This window comes from Corvus cornix, chromosome 3, assembly GCF_000738735.6.
Source record: "Corvus cornix cornix isolate S_Up_H32 chromosome 3, ASM73873v5, whole genome shotgun sequence".
NCBI lineage: Eukaryota > Metazoa > Chordata > Aves > Passeriformes > Corvidae > Corvus > Corvus cornix.
This window is the reverse complement of record NC_047056.1, coordinates 3,921,722-3,935,792: the sequence shown is the minus strand read 5'-3', so window position 1 is coordinate 3,935,792 and position 14,071 is coordinate 3,921,722. Positions and strand designations below refer to the sequence as shown.

Genomic DNA, 14,071 nt, shown 5'->3' with positions numbered 1-14,071 from the left:
AGAGCCTGTGAGGTGCCCAGCACATCCAATAGATTTTGAATGCACCTGAATATTCTCTATGTAAAAATATTCAAAATGGAGTGGTAGTTCTTCCCTCATAGAGCCCCTTATTAGAAAGATTCACTTTCCCTTCAATTAGTCCACATTTCTAGATCATTCTTGTGTATTGGGATTTCAGCTTGAAATAAACCTCACAACATCATGTGGTAGAACAGAACAGCAAGTCTGCCCGTTTCCAGAAGGTTTACTTGTATACTCAACAAAAGATTATTTTTATTATTATTATTTTGAAGACTTATTTTTGTGATTCAGTTTGGCTGACATTTTCTTACCTCTGCCAATCTCTCTTCTAGTAGAGAAGATGGGAAAACTGGAGGGAAATTGTTTTCATCGATAACTTCCACTTTCACTTCAACTTCATTAAATATAGTAGCATTAGATGAGTCTGTTGCTCGTACCTTGAAATTTACTGGAAAATCTTCCACTTCTAGATTCTTACTTGTTTTTATGATACCACTGGATGAATGGATAATGAAATATCCTGTTTAAAAAAAAAAAAAAAATCAACCAGAAATTATTCTGGTTATGACTTTATCAGCTGAAACTGAAGATATGAATCCTCCAATGAAAAATATACATTATTTGCATAAATACTGTATGTTACAGTTTTCTTCAAAGAACAAAATGAAATTCAACATTTTTACAAGATTGTCAAGAACATCAGATATATCCAGGTCTGTAATTAACAAAAAGAAACAATTCAGAAGGACAGATGGGAACCAAAGGGGAGAAAATTCAGTCCACCACTCTCCAGTCAGGTCTTCACCTTCCTCTGAAACAGTGAGAGATTATTTGCCCCTGTTTCAGTTAGAAATTTTTATATTTCCTAAGAAGTCCTGTTCTTAACGAAGATGAGGAATTTTGCAACTAACTTCAAGATCACAACTTCATATAGAACACTTGACAAAATTGAAATACAGATTGGCTGTTTGATGATAGATTAAAATCAGCTCTATATTTAGTAAAAAAAGACATGTGACAAAGCACTGACGCACTTGACCACAGGTAAACTTACTCTAGGCGCTCACATTTGTTAAGAAAACATTGCTGAGTTCGTTTTTCTACTAGAAGTTTTTGTGCTATTAGTTATTTTTTCTCCAGCCAGAGTAACTTTATTCCTGACCAGGTACCACCTGATCTGCCTGCAGCAGACACAGTGCACAGCTGGTGAAGCCAGCCCTGGATCACGTGGCTGGTGCTGCTGTGACAGGAATTCAATCATGTGCAGCTGATGCAGATCAAAGTGGTACATTGGGTTCATTCACATCCAGCATTAATGGCTGTGGAACTGAGATGAGAGCAAAAGGAGAGAGAAGAAACAATCCCAAAGCCCAGTGCTGTGCTCGTTGTTTCACACCCCCTCTTCCCGTTATTCCACATCAAGGGCTCACCCTTCTCATCTCCAGAGGCAATGCTGTAGTTCACAGGGAGCTTGTACAAGGCACTGATCTCTACAACAAATGTATCTGGGGGTGTCTTCTCTGACAGAGGGGCAGGGTGATAGGCTTCTTCCACGAATACTGGGAAGGAGACATCCATGGGAGCTATCATGACTGACACCTGCAGAGAAAAGGACATGGCCATGGGGGTTATGTTTTCAGCTTCAGCAAAAACTTTCCTACTGAGGTGTGAGACAGCACAAGTCCAGGTCTCGGCCAGTGAGGAAAAGCCTGGGATTGCTGAGTGCTGACTTTCACACTGCCCTGAAGACAGCAAATCTTGGTGGAAAAGGCCAGCAACCTTATCAGTTTAGGTTCACCTGGGTGCTCTGCTAAATGCAGAGGGGGATTCCAGTTCCTCACCTACAGCACATTTCAAAGGACTTGTTTAACTAAGCAGCTCTCAGAGAGATGCTCTCAGAGAGATGCACTCAGCTCCAGTCTTCCACTGGAGAGGGTATAACCAGAGCAGGAGCTTGCACGTACAGTATTTTAGAACTATTATAACTGATTTTTAGATTTAAAAAAAGGTGAGAGGTTGTAAATAAATAGTGCCTACTGTTTCACAAAAGTAAAGATAGTTTATTTCTAACTGTTGCCAGACAGCTGCTGTCCAGTCCTCTGAAGAATGATGGCTTGTAAGTCTACATTTTAAGGTTGTTGAAGGTAATTTTCTATGTCTTTATCCATATAGATTTCTAGTTCTTTTTTTAGTTCTGCTGTGATATTTAGTGGCAAAAGATCACCAGCAAGTTAGAAGCACTGTGTAAAAATAATTTTTTTAATCATATTTACATTTGTCACTTTTCAATTTAGAAATGTTTTTTATCTTACATTATAGGAAAATTAACAGGAACACTTTATTTGCCATCTCCTGTTTATTTATCACATACTTCCATTACATCCTTTCTGGCTGCCTCACTCTTTGACCTTGCACAGAAGTCTCCCCTGCTCTAATCCTCCTCCCTCACAGCCTGAAGCTTCTGTCTGTTTTTTCTGAAATGGAATGATCATAACCATTTTGGGTGGTGTGCCAGCAATTGCTAGGGCAGCATAACTTGGTAACTGTTACCTTGTAGCCTGAAGCAGAAATGAATCCCTGACATTCTGATTCCTGGTTTGCATAGTTTTGCCTCATTAACACCCCTTTCCTGGTGCAGTTATGCTCAGTTTAGAATAAAACAATCTGGGGAATCAGCTGTGCAGCAAACAGTGCACGGTATAAATTTTAGTACCTTTACAGAGGTTGAAAGAGGCGGCAGACCCAAATCCGTAGCGGTGACGTTCAAGGAGTAATACAGGGGAACAGTTTGTTTGGATAAATCTCTTGTTAACCTGAGTTCTCCTGTGGCACTGGAAAGACTGAAGAGGCCTTCTGAGTTTCCACCTGAAAGCAGAAAAAGAAGTGGTGGAGATGTTCCCTGGAACCAGCAGAGACAAGTGACCGAAGTGTGTACCCAGGACAGAAGAGAGACAGGTTGAAATCCTAATTTGAACATGTGATTTGGAGCAAGACACCCCCTCTAGTCCAACCTCTTGGCTCAAAACATGGCCAGGAGTGAATTCAGCACAGGTTATTCAAGGTTTTGATCCATCAGGTGAGAACCTCCAAGGACAGCCTCTCTGAGCAGCCTGTTCAGTAATTACTGATCCTCACAGAGGATTTTTTACCCCTTCTATCCAGTCAGAGCCTGCCAGTTCATTTTATGACCATTCTCTCTCATTCTGGTGTCACACAGCTTGGTTCAGCATATCAAGTATCCCAGTAATAAACAGCCCTAAGACCTTTTTCTAACATACCTGAAATACTGTAGAGAATGCCTTCATCATAACCCTTGCCTTCATCTCTTGCATTGATATCTACTACCAGTGTGCCAGCTGTAGAATTGTCTGGAAGGATCTTGTAATATGAGGACTGGTCAAACACGGGTCCTTCTTCATTGACATCTTCCACAGTAACTGAGAAAGAATTGTCACATTTGGTGAGTTTTACCTAAAAAGGTTATAAGTTGTTTTTGGTTTTTTTTTTTCAGCTAATATAAACCAACACAGCTCCTCTGAATGAGAATATATCCAGTCATCCTGATCAGAAGTAGGGCTGGCCAAAAGCTAGGATACCAATTACACAGAAATCTTTATGTCTTTTTTCCCTAACAGAACAAATTTATTTCATGTTTTTAAGGAAAAAAAGCCAGCAAATCAAGCACTGTTATTTTCACAACACTAAAAATCACTGTCAACACTGTTTATCACCCTAGAAACTGCCCTTCTGTATAAAAGCAGAAAAACCCCATAATTATGTTTTTGGAAACCTTTTCAATCAAAATGTCAGTAGGTTCTCAGAAAATAGAAAAAAAATGTGAATATATTGAGGGAAATAACGTCAGTTTGTGTGAAAAATCTTCATTTTTGACATGACAAACTTTTTTTTAGAAAAATTTCGTCTGGCTATAGTGGAAAGATCACATCATCATTTCTGATAATTTATTCTAGCAGACTGCATTAGTATTGGTTTATGCCTCATAATTGCACATACTGAAATATTCCCTAAGGTTAATGAAAGTTCATTTCCTGTGGTGAAGTAGAGTTACCTGTAATGTTTGCTGTGTCCTGGAGAAGTGGCTGTCCAGGATTGAAAGCTTTCAGAATAAACATATACTGGGAATGACTTTCATAGTCCAGAGGCTGAAGGGTTGCAATATCTCCAGAAAGTTCTCCAACATGAAATGAAGTCGTCTCTCCAGTTAGGGTGTAATGAATGATGGCATTGTACCCTATATCTTCATCTGTGGCTACTGCACTCAAAATCTAAAATGAAAGGGAAAAAAGTCAGAAACAAAAAAGTTTCGAACAGAACAAAGAGAGTGGCAAAACCTGCACACAAGACTGGTATTGACCCATAAGGTGTTTACTGATTGAATTACATATTAATTGATTAATTGCACTGCTGGAATTCTGGCACAGCTTGTGGCAGGGCAGTTACGGATTGTCAGGTGATACCTCTTCCCTTGATTCCTGTAAACCATTAGGTCACATCTGCAAGGCAGATATGGAGCCAGAAATGGATACACTGGGAGGTTGCCCAGGGAAGTTGTGATGCCCTGTTCCTGGAAGTGTTCAAAGGCCAGGCTGGATGGAGCTCTGAGCAACCTGGTCTAGAGAAAGGTGTCCTTGTCCATGGCTGGAGGGTCGGGAACAAGATGATCTTCAAGGTCCCTTCCAATCCAAACTATTCCATGATTCTAGTACAGAAAAGTTTAAGAGGAATGCTGGATATATGCACAACACCTACAGCACTGAACATCTTTAAAATATGTTGCCCATAGATCTTGTGGAAACTCCATCTGTGCAGTGTGGCATCGCTGCTGGGGACAGGAGGGAAAGGGGGAGCAGCTCTCACTCTTTGTGAGAGCTTTAGGAAGAATCAGTGGGACAGGTACTCCACTGTCATACAAAGCAAATGTGCTGTGTGATTTTACAGGCCCCACAAAGTACAAAGCAACCTTCACCAGTGCACAGCCATGAGAGATCACTGCCCCTTCCAAGTGCCCAGAGAGAGAACAAGTGCACAGCAGGCTGTTTACTCTTAGTGCCACACACCACGTGCGGAGGCTCGTTCTCCCTCACAGTCACGGAGTAGGATTTCTGGGGGAACACCGGTGGGTTGTCATTCACATCTTCCACAGCAATGCTCAGAACTAAGCTTGCAGATTGTGGTGGTTTGCCAGAATCAGTGGCCTGTGAAGGAACAACTTGTCATTAAAAACAGCACTGCTTTCACACAAGCTTACTTTGCCAGTTCAATTTTGCTCCAAAAACTGTGAACTTTTGCCTCTGAAGTCTTTCTGCTAGACCAGTTATCCCCCAGTGACACTTCTCTAGCCCTGTACTTGATTAGTTGCCACATCTTCCTGCAGCTGGTATCCTCACCCCATCACATGCTCTGCCTCATTTCATTAACAATTAATCAAAAGCTCGAGCCTGGATGCAGATCAAACATGTCACGTGATCAGATGTGGCACTAATCAACACAAAACTGCTATGTACAGATGTCTGTGCTGTGGCAGTTAAAAGAATGAGGAAATCCCTTGCATTTTGAGGGTTTAAAGTGCCTACAAAGCAAGTTGTGAAGAGCATCCAGTATGTAGCAAATTCACAGTCAGTTTTACACTGCACAAACATCTGCCATAGAAAATTCTAATCTGTAGGTACATACACAGATTTTCAATTTGTCTTGAAAAGTGTCCACTTTTATTAACTTGAAATTTTTCAGAAGACACTGCTCTATTTTTAGTATGTTTCCTCTATATCTTCTGCAAGTTCTTTGAGCTGTAAAAATGTCCTTCAAATATATTTGTACTTGATGGCCAGTGCTGGAACACTTCTTTGTATGCACAATAATTGATCTGATTAGTAGCAGTAAAAATCAATAAAATCAGCTGGAATAAATAGATACCCTCATGGATATTGAATGAAAGTTTATGCTTTTTCTTTCTTTTTTTTTTTTTTTTTTACTTGAAAAATCTCATTGCAGGTACTTTTTAAAAAGATCTAAGGAGATATATTTTGGAAAATGAAAAACACAGGGGAAAGGGACAAATAACATGGATTGGCAAGGCAGCTGTATGGTCTAAAATGGACCCAGGAAAGCTTTGCAGATGTCACAGTCAGCTGCTGTGTGACTGTGACCTTTAAAATTTAGGGTTCATAAGTCATTTATTCACTAATATCAATTTACAGAGCAGAAAACAGAGCTCTGCATACAAAACATAAGGAACACTCAAAATTCATTCATGAATTCTAATGGAATTCTCTAAGATTAAGTGGCTTTCTTGTGATGATTCAGTATTTTCTCTTTTTTTAATGTTGAGAATTCCATGAATTTGCATCAAATTTGCCAACTTACCATTATTTTCAATTCATAACTGGCCATCACTTCTCTGTCTAAGGATTTTTTTGTCACCAGCTTGCCAGTAGAACTGTTAATATGGAACGTTCCAGCAAAATCATCTTGCAGAGAGTAGCTTACAAGTGCATTATCTCCTATATCCAGATCAGTAGCAGAAAATGTGCCCAAGTCTAGATCAGGTGTATTCTCAGGAGCTGATAAATTAGTTTGGATCCATGGTGAGAAGACTGGAGGGTTGTCATTGACGTCTTCAACTCTCACAGTTACCTATATTCAAAAAAAAAAAAAAAAAAAAAAGGAAACAAAAGGGAAAAGAGACACAAGTTTGAGCTGTAGAAATAGTGTCCAAAGGAGAATTTTGATTCATTTTAGTCCAGGGAAGCCCATAGAGAAAAAAAAAAAAACAAAAACCAAGGAACAAAACCCAAAGGGATACATAACAACTTCAGCATTTTTCAGCATCTGAGCACTTTCACAGCCTCTGCAATTTGAATGTTTTTTTGTTCTCAGCTGCAAGATAACATATATGTGAGATAGCACACTCTAACTGGAAGAGATGAGCAGAACTAATAACCTGGGGCTTTTTGGCTCATCTACCTCATGCATTTGACAGAACTATGCACAGAACCAGTTTTGGTGTTAATAAGTTTCTCTGGCTATGGACTGTTCACAAGGAACTCTCAGGGAGTGACACAATCTGTGAAGTTGATAATATCCCCAGATGGTAATATCTCCTCAGGATATAAGAAATGGGAAATGAAATAGAAGGCTCTCAAAGCTTCACATTTGCATGACAGCAGACACTTTTGATTGGTAATATTTTTAAAAGATATTTCATATTCCTTGATAAAAACTATTTTGAAATACATCTACCATACCAAAGCAACAGCTGTATTGGGTGGCACCAGAGAATCCACAGCTTCCACAAGGATGCTGTACAGGTCTCCTTCTTCCCGATCCAGCCTGGCAAGAGCCACGATGTCTCCTTGGTCACTGATGGAGAACTTGTCCCAGTGGGATTTCAGGGAGTACCCAACTTGCACAGCTATGCTTCCAGTCAGAGCTTTCACAGAGCCCACTGCAGTCCCTGAGGGTTTGTTTTCCTCAATGCTGAACTCGTAGCTGGAGCTCTCAAAAATCAGTCCAAAGCTGGTGTCATTTACCAGCAAGTAGAGAGTAACAGAGACTGAAGAAAGAAATTAAAATAGTGAAGTCACTGCTAAAATCATCATGATCTATGCTCTGTTTCCTTAAGCTCTTGAGGAACCAGTAGAAAATGATAGAAAATATCAACAGGAAAGAGGAATGATAAGAAAAAAGGACTCAATAGAAATAAAGATTAATATGTAACACAAAACGTGATGCTTTTTATACCTAATTGGTTTTCCAGAATAACCTCACTTCCCTGATGACAGAAGTGTTGCTTCAATGTGACAGGAGAGCAAGGATCACCAATCTGAAGCTAATGGGATGTGCAGGTGCTTCACATGCCTAAAAAATCTGACCCTTAATTGCTTTGTAAAAAGAGAGGAGGGATGTACATAAACCCACTAGTACAATTTCTGCTGTGACCACTCGTCCTATTTTAAGAAAATCAGTTGTTTCTCCTGTTCACAATAAATCAAAGTTAACCTCCAAAAAACACATGAAAAAGTTACAAAAAATACTACGTGATTGAATATTTTTTGAAAGAACAGAAACTCAGTTGAGGGTGATTTGCCAGCTTCTGTTTGTTTAAAGCTGAACAAACTGAGAGAGAAACACGTCATCAATATTATTTTAATACAGCTTTTAGGAGTGACTACAACTATGGAGTCCTGGTTTTTGTACCATAAGTACAACTGCAATAAATGAATTAAAAAAAAAAAAAATTCTAACCAGGGTTACTAAAACCAAGTTTTCTGTTAATATGATTGGCCTGGAGGAGATCAAAAGGCAAAGAGCAAGAATTCATCATTGTTGAAATGTAACATGTCTTTTTTCCCTAAATTCAGTTTGACTTGACAGCAATGGGATTAATTTCAAATTTAAATGTGTGCAGGGGTTATGTTTATGTGGGAAAAGAAAGAAAAAAGGGTAAAAGGTGGTTTACCACTTGAGGCAAGCTGAGGAACTCCATGATCAGTAGCAACAACTGTCAGTGTAACAACTGTGTCAGCTGTGATGTGGTCCAGGTTGCTGCTGAGGGTGATTTCTCCAGTGCCATCATTTATACGGAAATCATCAGAATGGTTCATGAGGCTGATTAAAGAGCAACCAGGAGAGCATTCATATTAATGTCCTTGGAAGTGCCATCTACTTAGTGCTACCTCTGTAAGGAGCACTCAACAGACAATGTTTGCCTATTTGTAAAGAGCAGCTTTTAATTGCTGTCTTTAGCCTAAAATATATTGGCCTTTTACTTCCAAGTAGGTCTTCCATCATGAAAATGTACAGCATTCATGCCTTCAGTTCCCATATACCCCAAGGCTTTGATGTCCCCACTAGGAGAAGATCTTGCACACTCAGCTGCATATTCAGCAGCAGGAGAAACCCAAGTGACGTTGATCTGAAGGCCTGCTAATTCCTGGTGTTCTCTGAACTCTCACAGATAACTGGATTGCTCACAAGTAATGTGTTTTAGGCAGAATGCCATCTCATAGTTAGAAAGAACCTCTTTCAAGGCAGTAGCTTTAAACGTCCACAAGTTTACTGCTCATTCGCCTGTCCTTCTCAATCGATGCTTTTCACCTCAAGGTATCCTGGTATTTTCCAAGATTTAGGGCTCATAGAAATCTCTTTCTCCACTGGTTTTTCTAAGCACAGCGCATTAAAGAAGTTAATTTCTTATCTCCTCCTCCCAGCAAACAGAAGATATGCACAGAGTCAGAGATTCATTTACTTCCTACCCAGAAACTCCAATGTATTATTCAGAATTTCAGAAATTCAAACAAATCTTGGCTGTGGGTTTTTGTTGCCAGTTTATCATTTGGTCGTGCCTTCTCTTATGACATCATCATGATTTGATAAGCTCTAAAACACCCAGTAACGACTGTAATTCTTCCTAAGCATAGAAATCATAACTGATTATAGCGCTTGTAAAATATTTTTGAAGAGATCTTATCCTTCTTAAGATCAATAAAAATACCTCTCTGTTTCTCTTCCAACAGGTACTTATTAACCTCACAGAAATGTACCTGTATGAAATGACAGCGTTGTTCCCAAGGTCGAGGTCAGTGGCAGACACTGACAGGACAAACTCCCCTTCCTTTGCTGTTGCCACATGGACACTGGCTGAGTACTGTGCCCTTGTGAACTGAGGAGCGTTGTCATTCACATCTAACACCTGGATGCTGACGTGTGTGAAGTTCTGGGGTGTGACAGGAGAAAAACATGAGTTAGAAAATGCACAGGCACTTAAGAGTACAAATGAAAGGGAGTTCAGATAAAGCATAACTTGCTACTCCTTACCTGCCTTGGAGGCACTCCATTATCAGATGCCACCAGGAGCAGCTCATACATGTCTTTACTTTCTCGGTCTACAGAGCCAGTAACCACAATGGTTCCATCCTAGAGAAGGCAGTGGTTCAATGCACAGATCATTTTGAGAACTCTTGTACACTGAATTCTCAAAAGGGACGAGGGATTGAAATAATCTGTTTTCCTTTGGACTCCACATTCCATGCAACACCTGACCAGGAACGTCTTAGTTTTTGAATATCAACATGTGTTTCCAACCTACAGGGCACGTGCTGGATGTGTACTAGAATGGTACTGCCTACTCCTTTTCACCTGATGTACCTTACTATGCCAAGTCACTTCATGAACAGCAGTATCTAAATATTGCTTTCAGCATACCCAAACCCTTACCTGCTGGATGCTGCATGGATTATCCCCATCCTCAGCTGACAAGTAGTAAGTAATTCGTGCATTCTCTCCCTCATCCACATCGGTGGCAGTCACATGTCCAACTCTAGTGGGGTTATCCAACCTGTATTCCCCTTCCAGAGCCTCAAAGCTGTATGGCTGATTCTGAAACTCAGGGTTGTTATCATTGACATCCAGAACACTGATGTGGAACAAGGCACTTGAATTAAGCCCATTTATTACATTATCAACAGCCCATACCTGACAAAGTAAGAAAAAAAATGGAATTGTAGTTGACTACATTGCCATTTCAACCACTCATAAAGATATAAAAAGGCATTCAAGGGAACAAAGCAGAGATGAGCCAAAGCTGCAAAGTCTCTCTCCAAATTTACTTGTAAAGTGAATCCAGATGTAGTCTCCCTGTCCAGTTCTGTGTCATTCCTTAATGAAAGTGTTCCAGGGACATCCACAGTAAATGAAGTGCTGTTGTGAATAAAGTATCCCTGAGAAAAGCCAGCCTAAAAAGAAAACATTGTTCATGTAAGTTTAAAATTATTAAGATTTAAGTTCAAAAAATAATCTTATTAATACTAATACCTGACATTTTTATAAGATTTCTCATTACAGAAGTACAAGTGATTTGCCAGGTTTAATAAAGGAAATCCTGCACCCTGAGCTATTGGAATAATAGGTTTCTTTGGCAAACAGGAACTGGGGGATGTGGAAGCACTTGCGGGCTTCTCTATTTGGGTCCTACACATTCTCCCAAAAGCTCTCCAAGACTTATCCCCATGATGCACAGGGCAGCAAAACAGAGTTCAGTGGAGTATGAACTGAGCATTTATGCTGCTTTAAAACTGACATGAGCAAGAGTAATGTTGCAAATCAGAAACCTCTTCCTCCAAAGCATCTCCCCAGTGCCACAGCTACATGTGAAATGTCTTTATAAAACGAGGGGAGAAAGAAACCACTTGTTATAAAGCAGAGGGAAATTCTGTAATTTCCTATTATAGAAGAAACAACTCTATCAGGGTTACAAATTTCCTGTCTAAGCTGAGACTAAAGGTAAGTTTACCAAGTTTAGTTTACCGAGCAACATTCAATCAGAAACTATTATTTTGACAAAAGAAGCAATAAGACAGAATTAAAAAAAAAAAAATCTGTCTCTCTCTGCTGTGATGCATTCATCTCATATGCACATGCACAGAAGCAAACAACGCTTCCTGTCCTGGGTCACATATACAGTGGGAGAGAATCTCTCCCCATCTTCTCTGATCTAGCCAGTAAACTATTTTGTACAAGGTCTTAACTTCCTTGGTTAGGGAGGTTTTACTGCTGGCTCCAGAGAGAGCAAGACAAAGTTTTCATGACCCAAAACATACTTAGCGCCAATCATTTAAGAAATCTCCTTTTGCCTATCCACTACTATGCTTTTTTGCAGATTAATAGAGAAAAAACATGTCATTTTGATTTATCAGGATGAGATTAATTTGGTACCTACCTCGTCCTTGTCAGCAACACTGAATGTGTAGACAGGACTCCCCTTCTGATGGTTTTCAAACACAAACACATCATAAGCTGCCTGACTGAATTCTGGTGGGTTATCATTGACATCTTCTACGTGAAGAACTACAAGTGTTTCATTGCTGAGACTTGGCTGACCTCCATCTGATGCCTCCACTTTCACTTCAAATTCATTTATAGTTTCATAATCCAGCTGCTGGTTCAGGCTGAGCTGGCCTGTGCTTGGGTTGACAAGGAACACCGGGGAGGAGGTTTGAGGTTGCTGGTCAACAATTTGGTACGTCACGAGGGCGTTGGGCCCAGCATCCCGATCAGTAGCAGACAGTGTCAGCAGGGTACTTCCCAGCTCTAGGTCTTCAGGGACGTTCACTTCATACCTGCTCGATGAGAAGACCGGGGCGTTGTCGTTCACATCATCGATGACGATGGTCAGGTTGAGCGCTGTAGATCTCACGGGTTGGCCTTGGTCACTGGCAATCACTGTTAAGTTATAGAAGCCTTGTTCTTCTCTGTCCAGCACCTTTTCCAGCAAAATGAATCCAGAGCTGTCAATATCCATTTTTCCTTCTCCGCCCTTCAGAGAGAAAACCACTAATCCATTAAAGCCCTCATCTGCATCTGTGGCTGACACGCTGGTGACCTTGGTTCCCACCGGCTCGTTCTCCGGAATGGCAATGGTGGTGTTGGTTGTACCAAACACAGGGCTGTTATCATTGACATCTGTAACTCTGATAAACGCCGTGGCATAGTCAGTAGTGCTTCCATCTGACAAGGAAATATTGAAAGTGTAATTTCTCTGGGATTCGTAGTCCAGTTTGGTTTTTGTTGAGATGATTCCCTTGTCATCGATGGCAAATGAAGCAGATTCTGTCAGCACTCGAAACTCAACTGGTATGTGGGGATTTAAAGCCTCATAGTCTACCTGTGTAAGATACAGCATATTATCAATAAATGAATTAAAACACATAAACCACTGTCTGAAAAAAGAATGGCTGTTTTAACTATGTCCAGACTCGTTTTATGGTTGATATTGTGGATTGGTATCAACTTATGGTTGATACTGTGTCTTGATTTTTTACTTCTTTTAATGAATTTTCATTCAGATACTTGTTAACTTCACAGATTCTTTAAAAGAAGTAAAAATCAAGCTTCAGGAAAAATGCAGAGAGGACTGCCTTTTATTGAAATGTGAATATATATAATACATAATAAAATAACAGACTGAACTTTAACCTTTGGTTCTGCCTTTCTTTATATGAAAAAAGGGGGAAAATTAACTCAAGATGTCTATAAATCAAAACCCTAAAACACATTATATTCTCGCTGCTTTGCTATGAGGCCTCCCATGTGTGTTCAGACTTTCATCCAAGAAGGAGCTATTACGGTGCATTCTGGCGCTCCGCTTATCTGAGCATTTTTTGATCAAAATGAAGAGCAAGTTCTAGGGCCTTCTTTGAAAATGCCTTTATGACTTTTCTCTGGTGCGGATTCTCATATCATGTCACAGGGTTTTAGATTTATCACCAAGAGATAAGGGAATATTGCCTAGCCCAAGCTTTGAGCCACTAAACCCTTTGGAGGGTGTCCAAAGTCAACAGAGGGCTACGCACAAAACTTTACTTTCTCAAGCAGTTCTGGGGTTCATTTTGTTTAATTAGGGGGGTTGGGTTTGTTTTCTTTTTAGTGTTAAATGGTAGCTGATGCTGTTTAAATGTTTGCAAAGGTTTAACTGGAAACAAACCCACCTTGGTGATAAACTTCATCTGAGGGATGTACTCAGTAGTGCACGTGAAGCTTGCTATGTAGAGCACACAGTATCTAGTTCTCCATAGCTCAGGGAGGTATGGATATTTAGAGCACATCTATTACAGGATTTTCTTAGAGCTGCCCTGTCCTATATAAAGTTCTTACTTGTACTATTTCAACAGGAGCAACCAGCTCTTCTTCCACAGACACATTGTATGTTTTCTGAATAAACCGTGGTCTGGAATCTCCAACTGCAAAGATTTCTACTGGCACTGATGAACTTCTTGGAACTGTCCCACCTGCAAGCAAAAGGAAACAATCTCCCAGCAGATGCACAAAATACTCCCCCGAAAAAATACACTCTTCTATGGTACTGCCTTTTTAAAAATTTTTAATCTTTAGTGCTACTGTTATAGTACTGCCTCTTTAAAAATTTTTAATCTTTAGTGCTACTGTTATAGTACTGCCTCAGAGGTCCTCAGCAAGACCACAGACAAAGGATGGACTGAGGAATCCCTTTTGTACCCATATTTCCCCCCAGTAC

General features: G+C 40.0%; 1 protein-coding gene across 1 annotated transcript in view; it reads right to left on the bottom strand.

Moving 5' to 3' along the window:
* LOC104691559 (protocadherin Fat 4-like) overlaps nucleotides 1-14,071 on the bottom strand; it is a 30,711-nt gene that overhangs the window by 12,082 nt on the left and 4,558 nt on the right. Inside the window, exons 8-22 of the mRNA XM_039570070.1 lie at nucleotides 13,693-13,826; nucleotides 11,759-12,703; nucleotides 10,650-10,775; nucleotides 10,258-10,515; nucleotides 9,859-9,957; nucleotides 9,585-9,757; nucleotides 8,501-8,649; nucleotides 7,287-7,594; nucleotides 6,406-6,675; nucleotides 5,100-5,237; nucleotides 4,091-4,307; nucleotides 3,300-3,458; nucleotides 2,735-2,886; nucleotides 1,452-1,620; nucleotides 333-541 (exon numbers count right to left, since the gene is read on the bottom strand). Of these exons, the coding sequence (XP_039426004.1) occupies nucleotides 333-541; nucleotides 1,452-1,620; nucleotides 2,735-2,886; nucleotides 3,300-3,458; nucleotides 4,091-4,307; nucleotides 5,100-5,237; nucleotides 6,406-6,675; nucleotides 7,287-7,594; nucleotides 8,501-8,649; nucleotides 9,585-9,757; nucleotides 9,859-9,957; nucleotides 10,258-10,515; nucleotides 10,650-10,775; nucleotides 11,759-12,703; nucleotides 13,693-13,826 (3,506 nt within the window). The remainder of the gene's footprint in view (nucleotides 1-332; nucleotides 542-1,451; nucleotides 1,621-2,734; nucleotides 2,887-3,299; nucleotides 3,459-4,090; nucleotides 4,308-5,099; nucleotides 5,238-6,405; nucleotides 6,676-7,286; nucleotides 7,595-8,500; nucleotides 8,650-9,584; nucleotides 9,758-9,858; nucleotides 9,958-10,257; nucleotides 10,516-10,649; nucleotides 10,776-11,758; nucleotides 12,704-13,692; nucleotides 13,827-14,071) is intronic.